At 41.4% G+C, this 25396-nt stretch overlaps 1 protein-coding gene across 3 annotated transcripts in view; it reads left to right on the top strand.

The window, feature by feature from the left end:
* The window catches only part of LOC120988466 (synuclein alpha interacting protein), a 239487-nt gene that overhangs the window by 205917 nt on the left and 8174 nt on the right, over window positions 1–25396 (top strand). For 2 of the 3 annotated variants that reach the window (XM_040415945.1, XM_040415946.1), the window contains 4 exons: window positions 3551–3720; window positions 7741–7821; window positions 22935–23979; window positions 25218–25288. In XM_040415945.1, coding sequence (XP_040271879.1) covers window positions 3551–3720; window positions 7741–7821; window positions 22935–23979; window positions 25218–25288 — 1367 coding nt within the window. The remainder of the gene's footprint in view (window positions 1–3550; window positions 3721–7740; window positions 7822–22934; window positions 23980–25217; window positions 25289–25396) is intronic. The other variant, XM_040415947.1, reaches the window with a different exon arrangement.

The following is a 25396-nucleotide window of genomic DNA, read 5'->3' on the forward strand; positions in this document are numbered from 1 at the left end:
TTAAGGCCACCTATCCTTTAAAGGTTACCTCCTTCTAAAGATCGATCACCCTTTAAAAAGCCCCATCCAACCATTCACTGCTGACCACTGAGGAAGGAGCACTTATGTCCGAAACGCGTCTGTGGATAGCAGTGAAATGAAAATTGTTCCAATGAAATTGCATCTTTAAATTTGGCAAGACATCATGCTTTTTAGTTTGAATCATCTATAACAACGTACAAGCGATTGATACCGCATTACCTAACACTCGCAGCCCGGCTCTTATGGCCCAATAGCGCTACGCCCTCCCGATCACATGGGACGCCAACGATAAGCGGACACAGAGAGCCACAAGCGGCGCTACACGGCCATGCTGCAGTGAGGCAAGCTGCCTCTACAAGATCGGTAACGTACTGTAATATAGGAGTTTCAACTGACAAGTGAATGAATACTATGGCAGCATGATTGACACATATTGTAATAGAACCGTCCAGCTCAAAACTAATGCTCCTATATGATTATTAAGAATAATTATTAACGACTAACTCATTTGGTGTACCAATATAGCAACACTAATAAATACAATAACATACGGACTTTTAACGTGCCATCCATACATTTGCAATATACACTGCTGTTCCACACATAAGATTTGATCAATTGACATTGAATGGCTACAATGAACTATAGACACATCTGATGGACATCCAATACGCTCTAAACTGCGCAATATATATTGCAATTCTGCATACTAACCACGATATTACTATTGGAACGTCATATTGTACCATAGAGACACTACATCTCAATTGGAATCAATTTATGCTGCATTTTTTTGTATTTTATCTTTTATAACAATTTTATATTTAAAATCTCTAAGTTGATCAACTATTGTTTGTTTATATGTTCTGAGGGCGCATTGTAATATATCTCCACACAATTGAGAGATATCCCTTTTTAGAGGTATATTAGGTGGATAGTTTGTTTACACCCGGCAGTCCAACAGTGGGATTCACCGTATATCCACATACTATATCTCTGTTCTGTATGTTTTATGTATTATACCATTTGTGAATAAAGTCACATATATATATTGTTTCTATACAACTGACCATTTGTCAATCCATTCAGTCCCAGATAGCTTAGTGCCCACCAACCATCTATATATCTATATTATACTAGAACATATTTATGAACTCATGATATTAGAACATATTTAGGAGGTCATTATGCTGGAACATCCATTTGTTATACTAGAACATACTTAGAAGCCATTGTACTAGAACATCTTTTTATAACAATGTTATACAGTAGTATAATGAGTTTGTAATCAGTATGCTAGAATTTTTTTTGTAGATCATTGTACTAGGGCATCTTTACTAGGTCAGTACACAAGAACATATTTAATAGGCCAAAGAAGTCAAAAGTCCATACTAGGTCAATGTCTGGAACATGTTTACGTAAGTCAGTTGCCTGTTATGTTGTGCACAAGCTTGCAAAATAATTCTGTGATTTGTTGTTGGTGACCAGATGTAGCAAAACCTCTTTGAAGAGCAAAGGACCTAATTTAAAGGGGCTTCTGATTTAGTGGTCCTATTTTAAAGGGGCTTCATGCTTTAAAGAGGTTGTCCCATCTGGATATTTATGACATAGCAATACGACATGCCATAAATGGCCAATAGTTGTCTGATTTTCATTTTTTACATTAATCATGGGATAAATTTAAATTACATTTTTTAAACTGTATTTCTTTAATAGTTAAAATTATAGAAAGGAATAATAAGGAGGAAATATTTCAGGATGTATCTCCACACGTTCTTATTACTATGAGTGTTAAACAATATTATATTATCAACTTACAACCTGAATGCAGAAGATGAGAGAAAGAAAAAATAATAATTCAATTAAAATGCTGGTGTTGTGTTTGGGTAATAATGGGTCCATGAGTCGATACTTTTACTCAGTTTTGGGCAATTTACACTGAGTTGGGAAGCTCTGCATTTAAGTATATTCAACATGCTACTTTTCAAATAGAATTTTCTCTCAATACTCTTTATGAAGCCTGTTTCAGACAATGGAGAACAGAGACATGGGAGCTTCTGGTAACAAAAGAAGCACCTATGTACTGAGACTGGTTAAGAAGAGTACCTACAATATTTCTTTCTTCTCTGTTCTGTAATTGAAAACATATCAAAAGCCGTAATACTTGAGTGTGTACCAAAGCCAGTGCCAAAAGGTTGTCTGAATTTAATGAGTCAAGCTTTGGCAATGTCTAAAACATTAGCTGTCCTCTAAAATACTGTATACATTAATATAAAATGGAAAAGCCAACATTTCAGATGCTTTATGTCTAGTGCCAAATATCATAAACTGATGTTTTCATGCAAAAACAGCTTAGATAGCAGATACTCTCCTTTGACAGCATAATTGCTTATTAATTTTTTATACATTTTTATGAATGAATATACTGTTTTAGTGCCATCGTTGGCTGTATATTTGAAGCATCACGTCTCTGATGAGCTGTGAATGTTTCTTCACTTTTAGTCAATCCATGTGGTCAGAATAGAAAGATTTTTTAAGATCAAAGCTTGTATAAATCTTTTGAGGGTTTGGCCACTTACTATATGGCACTTACTAATATAGTTATTGTTGAAACTTTGTGCCATTTTCTATATTCCATTAGGTATGCCCCCTTTTGTGCCAAGTACTTTGTGCTTTCAACACAGAGGTCTTATCCATAAAGTGGCTGCAAATCACTGGGCACGTGTACTGTTTCTTCCATTCAAATACACTGCACTTTCCATCTGCACTTGCACTGTTGGAAGTTTAATGCAGATGCAGTGTGTTTGAATGGAGGAGACTGAGTGATGTGTCTGGTCACAAGACCCTGCATCAGCGGCCATCTTATGGACAGGACCTCTATGGGTACAGAACAGAAGACTTGCCTAACAAGGGGGTATGGCTTATGAACTATAGCAAATGGCACAGAAGTTCAACAAAAGCTATAATAGTGCAATATAGTCATCTTACATACACATTGGTTACATGTAGCCAGCAAGTGGCTAACCCCTTTAAAGATTGCCCCACTAAAAGAATTCTACATTTTTCTAACCAACACTTGGATCTGAATACTTTTGTAATTGTGTGTAATTAAAAATTTTACATAGCCAGTGGGTTATTCAATAAAATCTATCTCTGCCTAACTCATTGAAGTGGGCGCATGTGCTCAGTTCCATCCTTTAATTGCCACAACTGTGTCTACTGACAAAAGCTGTGACAGTTACAGGGAGAGAACTGCGACAGGAAGGACACGACGCATGAGCTGTTAACTTGAAATAAATGGGAGAGCCCTGGACCCATGCCAAGTACAGGGCTGGTCCTAGCTTAGTTATAGAGAATCTCATGTATCATATGATGTCTGATTTTCATTTTTTACATCAGTCATGGCATAACTCCTTTAAAGGTCTCATTGCTTAACTGTTGAGTTGAAGTGTATTAGTGACAGTGCATCATTTTACAAGATACATATATTGAAATGCAATCCTAACGTGTTCATAATGTTATTTTGCAGACATTAGTTGAATATGGCGCAAATGTCACCATTCAGAATCATGCTGGAGAGAAACCATCTCAAAGTGCTGAGCATCAAGGCCATAGCATGTGTGCCCGATACCTGGTTGTGGTGGAGACTTGCATGTCATTGGCATCACAAGTTGTCAAGCTCACCAAGCAACTTAAAGAGTAAGAAAGGTTACAACTGTAAGATGCTTCCATGCTGTATTTTTTTTATATTTTCTTTTAGAAGACAAAAATACACGTGAGAACTTTTAGCCTTGGCGGACCACAGATCATCCAGTGAGAACAGTACATTTCATTGGCACATATTGATTTCAATATGTGCTACTAATATAAATATATCCCACCCAACAGATATCACTGTTATATCACTTTACCTAAATACCACCGATCATCAAAACTGCCTTAGGGGCTGTATTACATTAAAAGATCAGGCAGACGAGTGTAGGGAGGGATGCGTTCCTTCTCGGCAGTCGCCTGCTAGCTAACGGAGGAGACCGCTGCTATTACATGCTGCAATCTCCACCAGAGTATGGGGAGGAGCGATTGTTATGCCATCGCTCGTCCCCATACTGACTAGTTGTTTGCCAGCAGCAGATCGTGATTGGACAGCACAATCTGCCACCAGCAAATGATGGTTTTTAAGCATGCTTAAAAATCTGGATTGCCCAATGAATGAGCATTTGCTCGTACATCGAGTAATTGGCGGCAGTATTACACTGCCAGATCATCGCTAACGAGTGGTACTACAAACCCTCATTAGTGATGATCTGGCAGACAATCTGACAGTGTATAATACAGCCCTTATTCTAAAGTTATCAGCCCAACATTGCACCCTGTGGCAAATCTGTTTTGATATTCACCTGCTGTAGGTCACGTCTTGCATTGGAGCCTTGTAATGTAGGACATAGGAAGCGTCACATGATCTGCTGATATCTGGACACATCTCACTGACCTAAGGCATGACGGGACAGCTGACACATGACAAACCAGAAAGTAGGATTCAAGAATTGGGATAAGAGAAAATAAAATCCAAGGAGGAATGGGAGCTAGAGTAATTGAAGAAAATGAGCTTTAGCGTGAAAAGTAGTTTAAGGCTTTCTGTAGACACTTCCTGCTTTGCTGCTTCTTTGCCATAGACTGCGCGCGCCGTCTCCTCATACAGTTGATTGGCGGGGGTGCCGGGTATCAGACCCCCGCCGATCTGATATTGATGACCTGTCCTGAGGATAGGTCATCAATATTAAAAGCCGAGTGAACCCCTTTAAGTAGGCACATTAATTTAGGCCTGTAACCTAGTGGCCCCCAATATGTTGCAGTTTCCTGTCCCCAGTTAACATTAGATCTTGGGCATTGAATGAAATGTGCAGAATAAGCAAGCAGAAGTTTTCATCTCCTCTCTTGGCCCATGAACGTTCATTTGTTTTCAGTTAGGTGTACTTCATTATGTTAAAGCTTTGCACATTATGTTGAGGATACATAAATCAGTGTGCTTTCTTGATAATAAGTGCCTGCATGTTCATTTCTATATCAGTACGCACAATGAGAAAAGAGCGGCAGTGTAGTAATTTACAGCCAGTTGTAATCTGGAACACATAAAACAGCTTGAAGTTAATGGCTTTCTTTAGACCCTTTGCAGCTTTCCATTGAATGACTGTAGAATATAGTTCACATGGATAAACTGAAGCTACAAAGTCTTGGTTGATGTAATTACTGAAATAGCAATTCACAGATTGGAAATAGGGCTGTAAATCTGGAGAATACAGCATATCATATCTTTGCTTAAATATCTGGTTTGCCATAAAGGGAACATGGTTTCCAGGATTTTGATAGTGATGGCCTATGCTCAGACTAGGTCATCAATATCAGATTGGCAGGGGTTCAACTCCTGGCACCCCTGCCGATCAGTTGTTTTGAAGAGGCTGCAGTTTACCGTCAGCGCTTAGGCCTCTTCCTTGGCCAGTGACATCACCATACATCGTCCACGTGATCTAGGTGCAGCTCGGTCCCATTCAAGTGAATTGGCCTGAGCTGCAATACCAAGCATAGCCGCTACTCAATGGATGGTGCTGTGCTTGGTAAGCTGCAAGAAGGCCGCAGTACTCACTGGAGGTCCAATAACAGCAGCAACCACTTCAAACAGCTGATCGGTTGGAGTACTGGAAGTCGGACCCCTGCCAATTTAATATTGATGACCTATGCTGAGGAAAGGGCATCAATATTAAAATCCTAGATAACTCCTTTAAGATCTATTAACGGCAGTACTACATAAGTAGTACTGCAGATAGCCTGGATCACTACTTTCTATTATCATACTTCTCCCTAGTCACCCTCAAAACTCTGCTGGATTGCCATACATTGCGGGGACTGCTGAGCTGATGAGCACATAATGGAGATGACCTCCTGAGCGCGAACTTAGCAGTTCCAGCAATATAATCTAGCAGAATCTTGAGGGCACATTGCTGGGGAACAGAGAAGAACTATAAAAATAAGTAGGATTCCCTACCTGCAGCATTTCTCATGTAGTACTGCAGTTAATAGTGCTCAGTCCAGGTGACAGTCTCCCTTTAACCATTGTACAATATTTTATCATATGGATGTTGCAAAAACAAGAAGAATAATTTTTCTATTTTGGGTTGTTTTTTAAAGAGTTTTCCAGGACTTAGTCAAGACCTATAGTCAGGACCTATAGTGTTTGCAGTCTCTTCCTCGGCTTGTGACATCATGTCCATTATTCACATGGTTATATATATATATATATATATATATATATATATATATTACCTTACAGGTGATGAAAAAAAAATATATATATATGTATGTATTGTTCTGTAGGGGCAGATTGTAAAAATCTAAAGTGAAGGTGAGGAACAAATCTTAGCTGTCCGGAACCTGTGCATCTTTAATCTACTTAGAGAACATATAAATAAGGTATTATACAGGCTAACATGGTTTAACATTGTACTAGTAAAACCTAGGAGAAAATGAGTTTATAACGGCATTTGTGCCAGTTTTCTGGCATAAAAAAGTGGTAAGTTTTTGCACAAGCATTTGGGTTTTTCACTGCTCATGCCACTTAGAGGGGCTTAGTAGAGCATATTCTCCCAATATTTTGGCCTCTCATAAATTTGGGCACAAATCTACGACAGCTCATACTTGGCATAGATTTGCTTCTCTACCTCATGGAGTGCCAAAACATGCGGCAAATTTATTTAGAGGCCTGAACTTTTCAATAAATTTGGTTCATCTTACTCGAGCATACTTTCTATTAAGCCTGGTGTAGTGAGTGGTAATAGCAGTAGTAATAATATCTAAAACACCTTCTCAACCCTATACTTGTCTACTGACTTAATTGCAGATTTGATCACCTACGAGGTAAAGAAAAAATGTGGTATTTAGAAGGGTGGGGCTTCACGACAATCTTGGCAACAAAACCCATCGCTCTACTAAAGATTGCTGTGTAGCAGTGCAACCATTGAGCTGAATCGGGTCACAATCAAACTCTCAACCTGCGATTGTGAACTCAGAATCATACAAAATCCGGAAGAGTCATGCCAAGACTTGATTCAGTTCAATGGTCGAACTTCTACACAGTGATTTTTGGTCACACAACAGATTTCACAGCCAAGATCACCATGTAGACCAGCCCAATGACTTCTGCCACATGAATGCCAGCTTTTATTCAGCCTCTATTGTTGTCCCATAAGGTTGCTCTTTACCAATTGCCAAGGGATGCTTATATAAATAAGTTCACACATGGCAGATATTCCAGAAATTCTTTGGAGCCTGTCTCATTAATCTGAAATTCCTGCTACAGATTTGTTGTGTGCGAACAAACCTTAACTCCTTGTAATGCAGTACCGTATAGTCTACCTGTGAAGATTTGTAGTATTACAATCCAATAATTATCGCCCTTCGTATATGGAGTAGGCAGATAGCTTACTAAACTGTATTGTGCATTTATTACTATATGCCATTGTGCATCAACACTATATACTTGTACAACTGCTGTTCTCATATACGGTCTCTCCAAAGAACTTACAGGATTCTTGAGACATAAGTGTGCTTACAATTACAGCTTCTCTGATCACTCCTATATTATTGGTACTATGACAGCAAAGTGAAGTCAAAAGGGTTTTATAGAAAAAATAAATAAATAAAAATAACACCCTCTTTTCTTTACAGGCAGACAGCAGAGCGGATCACTTTACAGACGCATCTCCAACAGCTACTGGAAGCCCAGAAGTCCCTGCCAACTTCCCCTAGGTACCAGAATGCCACTCGTCCTCCTTTACTAAAGGCCTCACAAATAGAGGCTAAATGACGCACAGAACAAAAATAAATAACAAAGGTGTATTAGTGATTGTGGGTCTTAATTTGTATAGCTTCTTTATGGCAGGATAAATGTAGACCAATTATGAATTATTGCTTTTTTAACCTTACTAACAATGTTGACAATATATCACTCTAATTCCAGCTCCCATAATAATTTAAGGTTTCTTAACAATATTATTTGGGGATCCTTTATGGTTTCTGTTAGGCCTCTTGCACACGACCGTATATATTTTGCAGTCTGCAAAAAAACGGATCCGCAAAAAAATACGGATGACGTCCGTGTGCATTCCGTATTTTACGGAACAGCTGGCCCCTAATAGAACAGTACTATCCTTGTCCGTTATGCAGAAAATAATAGGACAAGTTCTATCTTTTAGCGGAACCGCATATACGGAGATACGGAAACAGAATGCACACGGAGTACAACAAAACGGAAATAAAATACGTTCTTTTGCAAGAGGCCTTAAGGTTTATTGTATTCTTGCTATAAAAAACAAAACAAAAAAAAAATGTTGACATACCACATTGATATCAGTGGGCTTCACCAGTGTCTACTTAGATCCACTGGAAAACGGAACCATAAACTTGGTCATGTCCATTATTAACAAATCCCTTGATGCTAGTATAGACAGCTACTAATATATTGATGCAGGGTGCCAGTAGTTGCTATGGCAGCCAGGGGACCTGACACTGAGCTGAGAGATGAGCAAAGTATTGAAAAATTTGATGCGGCAGCTTTGCCGAAGTTTGACAAGAAATTTGCCTAGGAATTAATTTGTCACAAATTGCTATAAATCAGGTATATCCAGGCCACTCTGCCTTACAGTACAGCCACACAGAGCGGGCAAGTTGCTGCCATGCTGCGGTGAAGAACTATGCGCCAATTAGCCTGCAGCTGCCTTTCATTTAATAATGAAGACTGCACTGTATAGTCGGTCTTCATTGTTAATGGCTGCGTGGCACCCTTGATGCATCTTTAAACAGGGGCTGTACCCACTTCTCCAACCCCAGCGCTCTCCTGCCCTACAGGTGGGAGCCCGTCTTCTGCTATCTGCTTTTCCTCCTTTTCCACATCATCTAATGATGAGAATATATCATCAGGAACATCCAGCTCCTCCTCTCTCTACATCTTGCTGACTTTTCTAGGACTTGGAGACTTTGAAGGATGAGTTGACAGAAGTACAGTGCCTTGCAAAAGTATTCACCCCCTTGACTTTTTTTGTAATTTGGTGCCTCACAACCTGGAATTAACATGGATTGTTTGAGGATTTGCATCATTTAATTTACAGACCATGCCCACAACTTTGAAGATGTTTTTATTTTATTTATTGTGAAGCAAACAACAAATAGGACCAAATAACAGAAAAAGTCAATGTGCATAACTATTCACCCCTCTAAAGTCAATACTTTGTAGAGCCATATTTTGTGGCAATCACAGCTCCAAGTCGTTTTGGATAAGTCTCTTTGAGCTTCCCACATCTTACAAGTGGGATTTTTGCCCATTCCTCCTTGCAAAACTGCTCCAGGATGGTTTGCGCTTGTGAACAGCAATCTTTAAGTCTGACCACAGATTTTCTATTGGATTGAGATCTGGGCTTTGACTAGACCATTCCCACACATTTACATGTTTCCCCTTAAACCACTCAAGTGTTGCTTTAGCAGTGTGTTTGGGGTCATTGTCCTACTGGAAGGTGAACCTCTGTTCTAGCCTCAGATCATGCACAGAGTGGTACAGGATTTGCTCAAGAATATCCCTGTATTTATCACCATCCATCTTTGCCTAAACTCTGACCAGTTTCCCAGTCCTGGCTGCTGAAAAACATCCCCACAGCATGGTGCTGCCACCACCATGTTTCACTGTAGGGATGGTGTTCTTTGGGTGATGTGATGTGTTGGGTTTGCGCCAGACATAGCGTTTTCTTTGATGGCCGAAAAGTAAAATTTTAGTTTTATCAGACCAGAGCACCTTCCTCCATACATTTTGGGAGACTCCCACATGCCTTTTTCGCAAACTCACAATGTGCCTTTTTGTTTTTAGCTGAAAGTAATGGCTTTCTTCTGACCACTCTGCCATAAAGCCCAACTCTATGGAGCGTACGGCTTATTGTCGTCCTATGTACAGATACTCCAGTCTCTGCTCTGGAACTCTGCAGCTCCTCCAGGGTTACCTTAGGTCTCTGTGCTGCCTCTCTGATTAATGCCCTCTTTGCTCGGTCTGTGAGTTGTTTGGGCGGCCGCCTCTTGGCAGGTTTGCTGTTGTGCCATTATCTTTCCATTTGTTTATGATAGATTTGATGGTGCTCCTGGGGATCATCAAAGATTTGGAATTTTTTTCATAACCTAAATTGTACTTCTCAACAACATTGTCCCTTACATGTTTGGAGAGTTCCTTGGTCTTCATGGCAGTGTTTGGTTAGTGATGCCTCTTACTTAGGTGTTGCAGCCTCTGGGGTCTTTCAAAAAAGGTGTGTATATGTAATGACAGATTATGTGACACTTAGATTACACATAGGTGGATATCATTAGACTAATTATGTGACTTCTGAAGGTAATTGGTTGCACCAGAGATTTTTATTGGCTTCCTAACAATGGGGGGTGAATACATACAGTCTTGTGAAAAAATTAGGACACCCTTTGAAAGCATGTGGTTTTTTGTAACATTTTTAATAAATGGTTATTTCATCTCCGTTTCAACAATACAGAGAGATTAAAGTAATCCAACTAAACAAAGAAAACTGAAGAAAAGTCTTTTCAAGATCTTCTGTAAATGTCATTCTACAAAAATGCCTATTCTAACTGAGGAAAAAGATAGGACACCCTTGCCCCTAATAGCGAGTGTTACCTCCTTTGGCTGAAATAACTGCAGTGAGACGGTTCTTGTAGCCATCTACCAGTCTTCGACATCGGTCTGAGGAAATTTTACCCCACTCCTCAATGCAGAACTTTTTCAGCTGTGAGATGTTTGAGGGGTTTCTTGCACGTACAGCCCTTTTCAAGTCACCCCACAGCATCTCAATGGGATTCAAATCTGGACTTTGACTTGGCCATTCCAGGACTCTCCATTTCTTCTTTTTCAGCCAATCTTTGGTTGATTTACTAGTATGTTTTGGGTCATTGTCATGTTGCATGGTCCAGTTCCGCTTCAGCTTTAATTTTCTAACTGATGGTCTCACATGTTCTTCAAGCACCTTCTGATACACAGTAGAATTCATCGTGGATTCTATGATGGTGAGCTGACCAGGTCCTGCTGCAGCAAAGCAGCCCCAAACCATGACACTTCCACCTCCATGCTTCACAGTTGGTATGAGGTTCTTTTCTTGGAATGCTGTGTTTGGTTTACGCCAAACATGTCCTCTGCTGTTGTGTCCAAATAATTCAATTTTGGACTCATCTGTCCAAAGAACATTATTCCAGAAGTCCTGGTCTTTGTCAACTTTATCGCTGGCAAATGTCAGTCTGGCCTCGATGTTTCTCTTGGAAAGCAAAGGTTTCCTCCTTGCACACCTCCCATGCAAGTTAAACTTGTACAGTCTCTTTCTGATTGTAGAGGCATGTACTTCTACATCAACAGTAGCCAGAGCCTGCTGTAGTTCTCGAGATGACACTTTAGGGTTTTTGGATACCTCTTTTAGCATCTTGCGGTCTGCTCTTGGGGTGAACTTGCTGGGGCGACCAGTCCTGGGCATGTTGGCAGTTGTTTTGAAAGCCCTCCACTTGTAGACTATCTTCCGGACAGTGGAATGGCTGATTTCAAAATCTTTTGAGATCTTTTTAAATCCCTTCCCAGACTCATAGGCTGCTACAATCTTTTTTCTGAAGTCCTCTGACAGCTCTTTTGCTCTCACCATGGTGCTCACTCTCACTTCAACAGTCAGGAGCACACCAAACTAAATGTCTGAGGTTTAAATAGGGCAAGCCTCATTCAACATGCAGAGTAACGATCTACTAATTATGTGCACCTGGTGTGATATACCTGTGTGAGATCTGAGCCAATTTAAGAGGGAATACATGTGAGGGTGTCCTATCTTTTTCCTCAGTTAGAATAGCCATTTTTGTAGAATGACATTTACAGAAGATCTTGAAAAGACTTTTCTTCAGTTTTCTTTGTTTAGTTGGATTACTTTAATCTCTCTGTATTGTTGAAACGGAGATGAAATAACCATTTATTAAAAATGTTACAAAAAACCACATGCTTTCAAAGGGTGTCCTAATTTTTTCACATGACTGTACGCACATGCCAATTTTCTGTTTTCTATTTCTAAACAATAGTTTTATTTATATATTTTTCTCATTTTACTTCACCAACTTAGACTATTGTGTTCTTATTCATCACATAAAATTCAGATTAACAAAACATTGAATTTAAGGCTGTAATGTAACAAAATACGAAAAAAGTCTGTAAAGCCATCAAAAGATGTGGGTGGTCATCATTAAGACTTGGCCCCCACTAAGGGGTGCAGACTGGAAAGTATTGGTTGGCACGCTGGCACAGGAATAGTAAAGGCTTACATCTTATTGGTATTGACTTGCATATCTTAGTTTGCAGCTGATGTAGGAATAAGTAAATGTAGGAATAAATAAAACTGCCGCAGAATAAGTCTCCCTACTATCTCCCTGCACTCTCCTGATCCAATATTATTCTATTAGACGTTTTCAGCAACACTGTCCCTAAGGCATTCGCCCTATGCTTAGCTCACAGTGAAATGGCGGAGACCGCGGGGGATGAGGGTTTTATAGGACTGTGACATCACAGAGGATAGTTACCTGTGGATTGGCTGGCTGCATGGCATTATGGGTGATCTTGCGTTCCCGAGCTTGTCTCCTCTACACTTAGTTTCGCTTTGTAACATTTGCAGCAGTCATTTTAGGAAAGCCTGATTTGTTACCATTGTGACACAGTGAGGGGAATGGTCTTGTAAAACAGGTATTTTCCTCCCAGCGTGTGCTGCTGGGATGATTTGCAGCCAGGTGGGGTCGAATACCGGACTGGATTTTAGTTGCCAGTCCGGGTTTTTGGCAGCAGCTGGCTGTCTATAAATAGGCAGCTGGGCTCAGCAGCAGAATCTCTGTGTTGGGATCTGAGGCTTGGTACCAGGTTGGAGGTCTGAGACCCATGTGCCGAGGAAACATGCCCCCTAAAGCCTGCCGTGGACTGCTGGAGGCAGAACTGACATCAAGGTGACTTGTCTTATATGAACTTACTAATTTGTGTGAAGTAACACCAAGATGTACTTTCCATTGTGTGTGAAGTAAACACCAAGACTGCAAAGTAAGGTATTGTTTTGTGTATTTGCCTCAAGTGTGAATAAATACAGAACTTTTGCGTTAAGAACTTGTCTTTTGCCTCTGTACTGCGTCCACTTACCCTATCTACCATAGCGAAACCCTACAATTGGTGGAGGATGCAGGCAAGCGCAGTGAGGCAGGCGGATCGCCAAAGTATTGTTGTTTTTCATTTTTGCTCCGGGCACAGTTGTATGTCTTGCATTAAACCTGCTAAATTTCAACCCGTGACCCTTGACAAAATGGAGGCCGAAATTAAGGCTTTTGTGGAGGCTAACCAGAAGCAGCGAGAAACCAACCTGCAACAACGGGAGGCTAACAGGCAGCAGCAAGAAACAAACCAGCTGTTGTTACAACACGTGATGGCTATACAGACGGTAGGAACATCCCAAAGCGTCCATGATGTCCGGAAAGCGGTTCGTGCGGCGATCCCCAAGATGACGTCGAAACCTACCTGGCGATATACGAGAAGGTGGCGACAAGGAAGAAACTAACCTGAGACCAGTGGGCTGAGGTCTTTGCTCCATTCCTGGCATCCGATTCTCAGCGGGTGTATTTCGACTTGCCAAACAATCAAGCGGCCGGCTACCAAAAAGTAAAGGGTGAGATTCTGGCAAGACTGGGGGTGAATGTGTTGGTCCAGGCCCAGCGGGTACATCAGTGGGGGTTTAACCCGGCTGAGCCCGCGAGACCCCAGTATTATGACTTATTTTACCTTTTGCAAAAGTGGCTACAGCCTGATGTGCTGAGTCCCACGGCTATTCTGAATCGACTATTAGCTCATATGTTCTGGAGGGCTTTGCCGACGCCTCTCCAGCACTGGATAGGCCAGGTGTCTCCTGGCAGTGCCCTGGAGATGGTGGACCTGGTGGATTGCTATGAGGCTACTAAGAATCTACAGGGGGGTTATTTTGGGAGGGGGCAGCCAAACCCCAGAAATTTCTACCCCAGGGCCGGAGATTTGAGCCGATGAAACCCACCCGGGATGTACCCACTATGGGCCTGGCTCCGTTAGTCTGCTGGCAGTATCAGGAGCCTGGCCATGTAAGGGCTGACTGTACTCATCGGGTTAATCCCATGGACATTAATTGTGGTTACCGTCAGTCGCTATATGCCAGGAAACTGTGTGTAACAGGTACACCGGAATCTCTAGACCACTTGTGCCAGGTGGAAGTGGGAGACACTCAAGCGGAGGTGCTGCTGGACTCAGGGAGCCTGGTGACCCTAGTAAGGGCTACCCTAGTGCGGTCCACTGAGTATACTGGCCAGAAAGTCGGGGTGATGTGCATCCATGGAGACTTAAAAGACTACCCCACCGCACTGGTGTCTTTAACCACGGTAGCCGGCAGGTAGACCCACGAGGTGGAAGTCACCACAAATCTACACTACGAACTCATAATAGGGAGAGACTTTCCGAGCTTCCTGGCCCTATGGCCGGTTGTGAGAGTAACTGATACCCGTGAATCAGGGGTAAACCCAGGAGATTGGCCTTGTTCAGGAGGAATGCATGAACCCTGGAAGAGGGAGAGACAACCCCGCTGAATGTAATGGTGGTAGTTGTGGAGGACTTGCTACCGGGTCCTGAGCTAGCAGACCTCAACGTCTCCGGGGATAATTTCGGTACAGCACAACACCGGGACCCAACCCTATCCCGAGCCTGGGAGAATGTGGTAATAATTGATGGTGAACCACAACAACCTGGAGCCGAGTCGATGTTTCCCTGTTTTGTGGTTCATCAGAATATGCTGTATCCGGTAAACCAGCTGCGGGGTGAACATATTGTTGAAACCATTCCGGGTACCCGAGGCTCGGCGACAAGCCATCTCGGAGGAAGTGCAGCTAATGCCCTATAGTTTTACTACCCAAAACGGACGGGACGTTACGGTTCTGTAACGATTTTCGTAAACTAAATGTGATTTCCAAATTCGATGCGTATCCCATGCCCCGGGTGGATGAGCTTATTGCCTGGTATTTTTCTGTTTTGGACTTTACCAAAGGGTACTGGCAGGTACCCTTGACGGAGGCTGCCAAAGAGAAAACTGCCTTCATCACACCAGAGGGGCTGTACCAATATAAGGTGTTACCCTTTGGTTTGCATGGCTCCCCGCCACTTTTCAACGACTTATGGACATTGTGCTTCGTCCACATCGTCGGTACGCTTCCGCTTACCTGGACGATATTGTCATCCATAGTACCGACTGGGAAAGTCACCTACCCAAATTGCAGACCGTAGTGGACTCCCTTCGGAAGGCTGGACACACCGCTAACTCAAAAAAATGTGTGATAGGGTTAGAGGAAACTAAATACCTGGGGTACGTCATTCGGCGCAGAGTTATCAAACCCCAAGTGAACAAAATAGAGGCGATACGGAATTGGCCTCGACCTGTCACCACTAGGCAAGTAAAGTCGTTCCTGGGAATGGTGGGCTATTACATGAGATTTGTCCCCCACTTTGCTACGCTGGCCGCACCATTGACAGGGCTCTTGAAGGGACGCAAGTCAGTGATGGTTCGCTGGGATGATCAGGCGGAAGAGGCTTTCTCCACTTTGAAGTCGGCCCCTGTGTGGATCCACGGTTTTGGTGATGCTCGACTTCAAAAAGGAATTTATAGTACAGACCAATGCCTCGGAGTAGGCCTCGGTGCTGTACTGTCTCATGAAGTCAACGGGGAGGAGCATCCCGTTGTCTTCCTCAGCCGTAAGCTCACCCCAGCTGAGACCAGGTACAGTATAGTGGAGAGAAAGTGCCTGGCTATCAAGTGGGCACTCGAGTCTCTCCTTTATTATTTGTTGGGGAGAAAATTCCACCTGGTGACCGACCACTTCCCTCTCAAGTGGATGACCCAAGCCAAAGACAGAAATGCCCGGGTCACCAGATGGTTCCTTTCCCTACAGAACTTTAAATTTACAGTGGAGCACAGGGCAGACTGGTTGCAGGGAAATGCGGATGCCCTGTCCCGAGTGCATTGTCTGGCGAGTGTTCACCCCCTCAGGGTTGAACAAAGGGGGGTATGTGACACAGTGAGGGGAATGGTCTGGAAAAACAGGGATTTTCCTCCCAGCTTGTGCTGCTGGGATGATTTGCAACCAGTTGGGGTCGAATACCGGACTGGATTTTAATTGCCGGTCCGGGTTTTTGGCAGCACCTGGCTGTCCTTAAATAGGCAGCTGGGCTCAGCAGCAGAATCTCTGTGTTAGGATCTGAGGCTTGGTGCCAGGTTGGAGGTCTGAGACCCATATGCCGAGGAAACATGCCCCCTAAAGCCTGCCGTGGACTGCTGGAGGCAGAACTGACATCAAGGTGACTTGTCTTATATGAACTTTCCAATTTGTGTTAAGTAACACCAAGATGTACTTTCCATTGTGTGTGAAGTAAACACCAAGACTGCAAAGTAACACATTGTTTTATGCATTTGCCTCAAGTGTGAATAAATATTGAAATTTTGTGTTAAGAACTTGTCTTTTGCCTCTGTACTGCGTCCGCTTACCCTATCTACCAGAGCGAAACCCCACACCATGAAGTGAGAGGAAATTCGTATTAGCTGGGAATCGAAGTTTTCCTAAACTTCTGACCAAATTCAGCGTCGAATTCCTTGTTTCGCACAACACTAACTACCATCTTAGTACTCCTACTAAACCAGAGACAGGGCCTAATAGGAGTCCTGTCTGTATATCTGAACATTGTAATACATATCTATTGCAGTGTATTGTACTAGTGTTGGGGACTCCCAGTGGTGACTTACCCTAGAGGGACGTTAAAATAATGTAAAAAAATATATAATATGTTTAAAAATCTAAAAGTAAAAAAAAAAAGACACAAACCTATATTCAATATTATAAATAAATAAATAATGTACACATAATTACGCTATGTAAATAGTCGGTATTGTACCACTTTTATCTAGAATGACCCCCATTTCCTAGCTCTATTGTTTGTATATATAATGGTGTGCAGCCATTTTGTTTTTTGTACACATAATTACGTCCATAACGACCCAGATTAAATTGTCCATTATTTAATCTGCCATAAAAAAAACAAAAAAAAAAACAATGCCATATTTCCTATTGCTGCTTATATAACCTTCCAAAAAATGGAATAAAGACCATTTAAAATATAATTATGTACCCCAAAATGGTACCAATATAAATTGCAGCTTGTCCTACAAAAAACAAGCCCTCATTTTTTACAGGAAGTGTTTGTGTGGCACAAAAGTAGTAAAATGTAAAGAAATAAATATGCATTTAGTAATGCCATAATCATACTAACCCACAAAACTGAAATAACATGTTATTTATGCCACACATTGAACAGAGCAAAACACACACAAAAAAAAAAAAAACAATAACGGAATTGCTGTTTTCCCCATTCCTGCCCAGAAAGGGCTAAAAAACGTAATTGCTAAGTTGTATCTACCCCAACATGGGGATATTGAAAAATACAACTCATCACGCATAAAAAATGCCTTAATACAGCTGCATCAATGGAAAAATGCGACAAAAACCTCTACCTAGCATAAGCCCATCCTTCAATATTTACCGGATATTGCTATGTTCTTTTATTCAAATTTGCCACAGCTTCTTCCCATTCAAGTAGCAGTCACACCCGATACTAAAAGTACAAAGCGCAGCCCCCTTAAACAGCTGATAGGCCATCAGTTTTAGGCCTCATGCACACGACCGTTTTTTTTTTGCGATCCGCAAAACGGATTTCCGTTGTTCCGTGATCTGTGACCGTTTTTTTCTTCCGTGGGTCTTCCTTGATTTTTGGAGGATCCTTGGACATGAAAAGTGAAAAAAAAAAAATAAGTCAAGTTTGCATTGAAAATGATAGGAAAAACGGACACGGATCATGGACGCGGATGACTATCTTGTGTGCATCCGCGATTTTTCACAGACCCATTAACTTGAATGGGTCCGTGAACCGTTGTCCGTGAAAAAAATAGGACAGGTCCTATTTTTTTCACGGACTGGAAAAACGGATCACGGACGCGGAAGCCAAACGGTGCATTTTCCGATTTATCCACGGACCCATTGAAAGTCAATGGGTCTACAAAAAAAAAAGGAAAACGGAACAACGGCTGCGGATGCACACAACGGTCGTGTGCATGAGGCCTTAAAGAAACAGATACTTTAACAAGTTCGCTGTACCCTTGAATTGAGGTCTACATATTTTATGGTGTGTGAATCATAGATGAGGACTCAAGTGCTAGATGTTCAAATGTTGATCTTTGCTTAGTTTTATTTTTACCTCATTCTAGAAGACTTGCGTATTATGTGTACATTATCACAGGCTAGGATTTCACATCTTGAAATTCACTTTTGGGTCCTGTAATACATGGACTGTTTTTTAGCACTTTCATGCAGGAGAAGAGTTAACATCATAACACACCATTCAGTTGTGATGGTGATCAGCTAAAGACCTCATCATCTAACATGCTACAGGGTAATATATTCAGTGAGCTACAGAACAGATCTGTATTTGATGAAGATGAATTTCCTACCACAGAGCAGGCTATATGTGCAGGGAAAACCCATTAATGGAATGTAACCTGAGGAAATAAGCTTTACAATAAGGTGCCAAAGCTTCAACATTTGGAATTATTTTTAAATTCTAATAGTATATACTTAGACCAGAAATGAGGTTAATGGACACATGTAATATATGTCTATATCCCACCAATGGTAGCAAAAAGCCTCCACAAAGGTAGAAAAGGGAATATGAAAAATACATAAAACTTTAATGCAAAACATAAACAAAACAACAGGAAATACAGTATATAGCCGCAACAATGGTAGATTGAGGACTCACCATATTACGTATGCAATGGACTCTGTCATGGCCACTACCAGCTTGGATAATAAACAGAATGGTCTTACCGGAAGATCGAAGAGTGCTGCTAATCCAGTACCAATAATGATGAGAGGTTCCAAATAATCAGGAGGGAGTTCGGGTGTTTGTAGCTTCACGATTCCTGTCCCTAGATGGCCCTGTAATGAGGGAGGGGGACCTGCCAAAAACCCTACCTCTCTAAATACAGGGCACCCACCCCGTCCGGAGCCTGCCCCTACAAATGGCCAAATCCTTAAATAATCCCTAACTCAGTATTCCACCAATCTTAGTAAAATACTTGTAAGTAGTAAAGTTGAAAAAAGACAGACGTCCATCCAGTTCAGCATATTGTCCTGACAAGTTGATTCAGATGAAGGCAAAAAAAGAAAAAAACATGAGGTAGAAGCCAATATTCCTTATTGGGTGCTTCCTGACTGTAAATAAATCTAGCAATTAGAATAATTCCCTGGATCAATGACTCTTCTCCATAATTCTAGTAACTTTAACTTTGTAATATTGTTCCTCTCCAAAAAGACAGGCCTATTTTTTTAACTATTTTAGTGAGTTCACAACATACTCAGGCAGAGTTCCATAGTCTCACTGCTCTTACAGTAAGTAATCCCCTTCCATGTTGGTGTAGAAACCTTATTTCCTCTATATGTAAAGTATATCTGAAGAGGAAATGATCCAGAGCTCCAAGACAGTGGTGATCCTACTGCAGTTATCCCTGACCTGTGCATGCGGTGGAGGGCTCTGGCTGCAACAGTTTTACTGGACATTTTAAGCAGTTCGCAAATACATGCACTTGTAAGGGTAGGTACAGTCTTTTCAAATTGCATCAAACAGTTCTCCCAAAGAGCTTTATACAGGGTAGGTGGAAATGTTAGTATTAAGGCCGCCTCAGTCCCTTTCCTGACAGCAAAGCGATATTTCCAATCTCACAGAATGGGTGCAAATTCTATTTCTCTCTATCCACAGCACTACAATGTCCAGCAGCAGGATGTAGTCCTTAAACACATTAACAGATGCCCAGTCTGTATTTTGGGTATGCAAGGCCGCCTGAAGCTACTAACCTTACTAAATACAGTAAAGTCCATAACCTGGCACATGCTATTTCCTTCACTGGCTTCTTATCCATGCAGGCTAGAAAGAACAAACAGAACCTGTTGCTCAGGAAAGGGGTGGGATACATTACATAGCATATATAGCAGGTAAATTAGCCTATTTGTCAAGCTGGTACACACAGTGCTGTAGAGAATATCAGAATATAGAAAGAAAGGAGGTATAAACCCTAGCAATGCTGCAGAAGGAGGGGAACGAGGCAGCAGCAGGCACAGACCGCCATTGTAACACACAGCTCCAATACAGGAAAGATGGGGCCAGCCCATACCTAGCAACTGAATCTAGGGTTGGAAAATTAACCCCTCACTCCATATACAGCCTTTAAGGTTTACAATACATTACATAATACCATTAACCTTTTTAGCAGGGAACCACCAGGTCACTGTACTTGTACCTCCGTTTATAATACTCTTTTTTATATAAGATCTTTGAGTTCCCTTAAAGATCAGGCCCTTGGTGAAAATGCTACCTTTGCACTCCCTATCCCCTACTGGGCTTGTTCAGAGTGGTGCACCCCCTCTATAGCTATGTACCATTAATGATAGCTGTTGATAGTCAGAAATTTGGTAATATGAAGTCCTTGCAGCTTCCCTGTTTTTTATGTCTTAGTCCTGTTTGTAAAGGAGCGTTTTAGAATAGCATTTTATAATAATAGACATATAGTGTCTTGCAAAAGTATTCACCCCTTGACTTTTTTCATATTTTGGTGCCTCACAACCATGGATTTTTTGAGGATTTGCATCATTTAATTTACAGAACATGCCCACAACTTTGAAAATGTTTTTTTTTTTTTTTATTGTGAAGCAAACAACAAATAGGACAAAATAACAGAAAAAGGCAATGTGCATAACTATTCACCCCCCTAAATTCAATACTTTGTAGAGCCACCTTTTGCGGCAATCATAGCTCCAAGTCGCTTTGGATAAGTCTCTTTGAGCTTGCCACATCTTACAACTGGGATTTTTGCCCATTCCTCCTTGCAAAACTGCTCCAGCTCCTTCAAGTTGGATGGTTTGCGCTTGTGAACAGCAATCTTTAAGTCTGACCACAGATTTTCTATTGGATTGAGATCTGGGCTTTGACTAGGCCATTCCCACACATTTCCATGTTTCCCCTTAAACCACTCAAGTGTTGCTTTAGCAGTGTGTTTGGGGTCATTGTCCTGCTGGAAGGTGAACCTCCGTCCTAGCCTGGGACAGGTTTTGCTCAAGAATATCCCTGTATTTAGCACCCTCCATCTTTGCCTAAACTCTGACCAGTTTCCCAATCCCGGCTGCTGAAAAACTTCCCCACAGCATGATGCTGCCACCACCATGTTTCACTGTGATGTGATGTGTTGGGTTTGCGCCAGACATAGTGTTTTCTTTGATTGCCGAAAAGTTACATTTTAGTCTCATCAGATCAGACCACCTTCCTCCATACATTTTGGGAGTCTCCCACGTGCCTTTTTTCGCAAACTCACAACGTGCCTTTTTGTTTTTTGCTCAAAGTAATGTCTTTCTTCTTGCTACTCTGCCATAAAGCCCAACTCTATGGAGCATGCGGCTTATTGTCATCCTATGTACAGATACTCCAGTCTCTGCTGTGGAACTCTGCAGCTCCTCCAGGGTTATCTTATGTCTCTTTGCTGCCTCTCTGATTCATGCCCTCCTTGCCCGGTCCGTGAGTTTTGGTGGGCGGCCGTCTCCTGGCAGGTTTGCTGTTGTGCCATGTTCTTTCCATTGGTTATGATAGATTTGATGCTGCCCCTGGGGATCATCAAAGATATGGATTTTTTTTATAACCTAACCCTGACTCAACAACATTTTCCCTTACTTGTTTGGAGAGTTCCTTGGTCTTTATGGCAGTGTTTGGTTAGTGATGCAAAAAAGGTGTGTATATGTAATGACAAATCATGTGACACTTAGATTGCACACAGGTGCACATCATTTCACTAATTATGTGACTTCTGAAGGCAATTGGTTGCATCAGAGCTTTTTATGGGCTTCCTAACAAAGGGGGTGAATACATACGCACATGCCAATTTTCTGTTTTCTATTTTTAAACAAAAGTTTTATTTATATATTTTTCTCATTTCACTTCACCAACTAAGGGTACTTTCACACTAGCGTTTTTCTTTTACAGCATAGGGTACTTTCACACTTGCGTTGTTTGATTCCGGCAGGCAGTTCCGTTGCCTGATCAGGCAAACTGTATACAAACGCATGTCATTTTTTCAGACTGATCAGGCATTTTTGCAGACTGGATCCTGATCAGTCTGAAAAATGCATGATCAGTCAGAAAAATGCAATGCAATACCGGATCCATTTTTCCGGTTTCATCTGGCAAAACGGATCCGGCACTAATACATTCTTATGCAAAAAAATCCAGCATTCAGGCAAGTGTTCAGTTTTTTGGGCCGGAGATAAAACCGCAGCATGCTGCGGTATTATCTCCGTCCTGAAAAGTCAAAAAGACTGGACTGAAGACATCCTGATGCATCCTGAATGGATTTCTCTCCATTCAGAATGCATGGGGATAAAACTGATCAGTTCTTTTCCGGTATTGAGCCCCTATGACGGAACTCAGTGCCGGAAAAGAAAAATGCTAGTGTGAAAGTACCCTTAGACTATTGTGTTCTGATCCATCACATAGAATTCTGATTAACAAAACATTGAACTTAAGGCTGTAATGTAACAAAATACGAAAAAAGTCAGAGTGCTGAATACTTTTGCAAGGCACTGTACATTCTGTATTTCCTTATTTCCTAAAAGTATGGTTTGCTTTCAGAGTGACTGAATCTTTGCATTCATTAGATTTTCTTTTGCAGTTCACCATCCTCCCCTGCCTCAGGCAGTCTCCCACGGAAGACACTTGAATTAGAAGATCTTGCACAGAAAAACAAACTAAATGGCATTCATGAGAGCTATCAGTCACTAAACACATCCACTCCGAGCAGACTCAGGTGTAGAGCACTAGATGAAGAATCTGATAAGATTTTACGGCAATTATTAGGAAAGGACTTGGCAGACAATGTTTCTAATCCTGAAAAATTGTCACTGGAGTTCCAGGATGGGATATCATCCAGGAGTTCTAAATGGATCCCACTGGAGAAAAGAGAGTTTAAGCTTGCTCGATTACGACAACTTATGCAAAGGTCTCTCAGTGAGTCTGATACAGACTCCAATAACTCAGAGGATCAAAAGCATACACCTGTTAGAAAAGCTGATAAGCCAAGACCCCAGCCTATAGTAGAAAATGTGGAAAATTCTGAAGCTCTTGAGCTTATGATAAAAAAGCATACACAGTCAAACACTGCAGGACGACGGTTTGCTTTAGGGCTAAAATCTAAATCTGTGGATGGCCATAGTCCATCACCAACATCTGAAAGTAGTGACCCAGACTATGAACCTCAGTACCAAACTGGGAGCATACCCCAGTCTTTAGGTTCAACAGACTCATCAGGTTCTTCTTCAGCACAGAAGACAACAAGCCCTAAAAGTGCTTTAAAATCTCCTTCTTCAAAACGTAGGACTTCCCAAAATCTGAAACTCAGGGTGACTTTTGAAGAGCCTATTGTTCAAGTGGAACAGACTGAAGTAGATCTAAATGAAGGTAAAGACAAAGATGGCGGAAAGACACAAAAGTCTCAATCTAATGGTGAAGTTGGGGAACATCATAAAAAACCATTTGGTGCTTTTCGATCAATTATGGAAACTTTTAGTGGAAATCAGAACAACAATAATAATCTGCAATCTTCAAATCCTGGGAAAACATCGTCTTCATCTTCTTCACTGCCATTTTCCTCATTAGGGAGAAAGTCAGGAGATACAAAGACGTCACCTACAAGCAATATAAAAGGGAAAAGCAAAAACGTAAGTGTGAAGAAAAGTTCTTCAGTAACTTTAAATAAAAGAATGTATGTTTATTTATTGGAGTAATTTTATATTCACTAGTTCCTAAATCTAATAATTATTTCTAAGAGCAGATTTAATAGAGTAAAAAGCATCCACACTTATATTAACAGGATTGTCTAAGTTAATCAAAAAACGTCCCAAAGGCCAGCCAGGCTTTATTCATTTTGCAGCAGCAGTGATGTACCATATAGCCCATGTGACTGTGTATACCACTTAGGCTGCAGTGGTCACATGGGTTATACAAACTCTTCACTGCTGCAGCTAAGGAAAGAAAACTGAAACCACAAAGGGTAATGAAACGGGTGACTATACATTATTTGATTATTTTATTCCAACTCCTGCCATTGGGTAGCTTTTTGAGTAACTTGGACAATCCCTTTAAAGGGTTATTCCCATTTGGCATTTATGACATATCCACAGGATATGCCATAGCTTTCCGATAGATGCAGGTCCCACCTCTGGGACACATTTTTATCTCAAGAACAGGACCCTATCACATTCCACCTGGAATGGAGTGTTTGCGTATCTCTCTCTATGAACTTCAATAAGACTTCCTGAAATAGCTAATTAAGTGTGTTTGTATATTTCTGGATGTCCTATTAAAGTCAATGGAGATAGGAAGTGGGACCTGTCAGACCTTTATAACATGTCCTGTCGAAATGTCCAGGGGGGCCTTTAAGTTCAAGTCTACAGTTCTCTTGATTTTATGAGTCACCAGGTTTTGCCTAGTGACTATGGTACATCCCCAACTCTTAAGCAATTCCACTGTAAAAACCAAAAACTTAGTGTTTGCATTCCACCTATATCATACTTGCATATCTCTGCACAGGATATGCCATAAATGTCCGATAGCTTCAGCTCCGACCTTTGGAACCTGCTGCTTTGTTCAGAACAGTGCCATGTTGTGCCTGACCATGGCTGCACTTACGTGGTCGCTTTTATATTCTCAACCGGGTGCATCTAGGCCCCGTTTTGAAGATAGGAACTTGTCCCAGAGGTGGGACTTACACCTACTGGACAACCTCTTTCAGTTAAGGATAATCAAATATATTTATTTACCATATGTCTATATAAGCATTCAGATTCATATTTCTATATACAAGCAAAATAACCAGCATTTCGGCATGTAATTGTCTGTTTTACAAATATGCATGCTGCATGTTGCATGTACTGACCTGTATATTGCAATTTCCCAGGAGCCTTACACCTGTTCTGCCAAACTGTCCAATAAGGCAGTTCTTGAGGATCTTCTTCCTAATCATGCATGGTATGTGGTGGTGGTGGTGGTGTTGATTAAACGGGTTTTCCTCTTTCCTCTTCTTTTTTCTTGTTCACTTCAATCCCTTCTTTAGAAAAAAATCTTAATCAACCAAGT

The sequence above is a fragment of the Bufo bufo genome, chromosome 2 (genome assembly GCF_905171765.1).
Source record: "Bufo bufo chromosome 2, aBufBuf1.1, whole genome shotgun sequence".
Taxonomy (NCBI): Eukaryota; Metazoa; Chordata; class Amphibia; order Anura; family Bufonidae; genus Bufo; species Bufo bufo.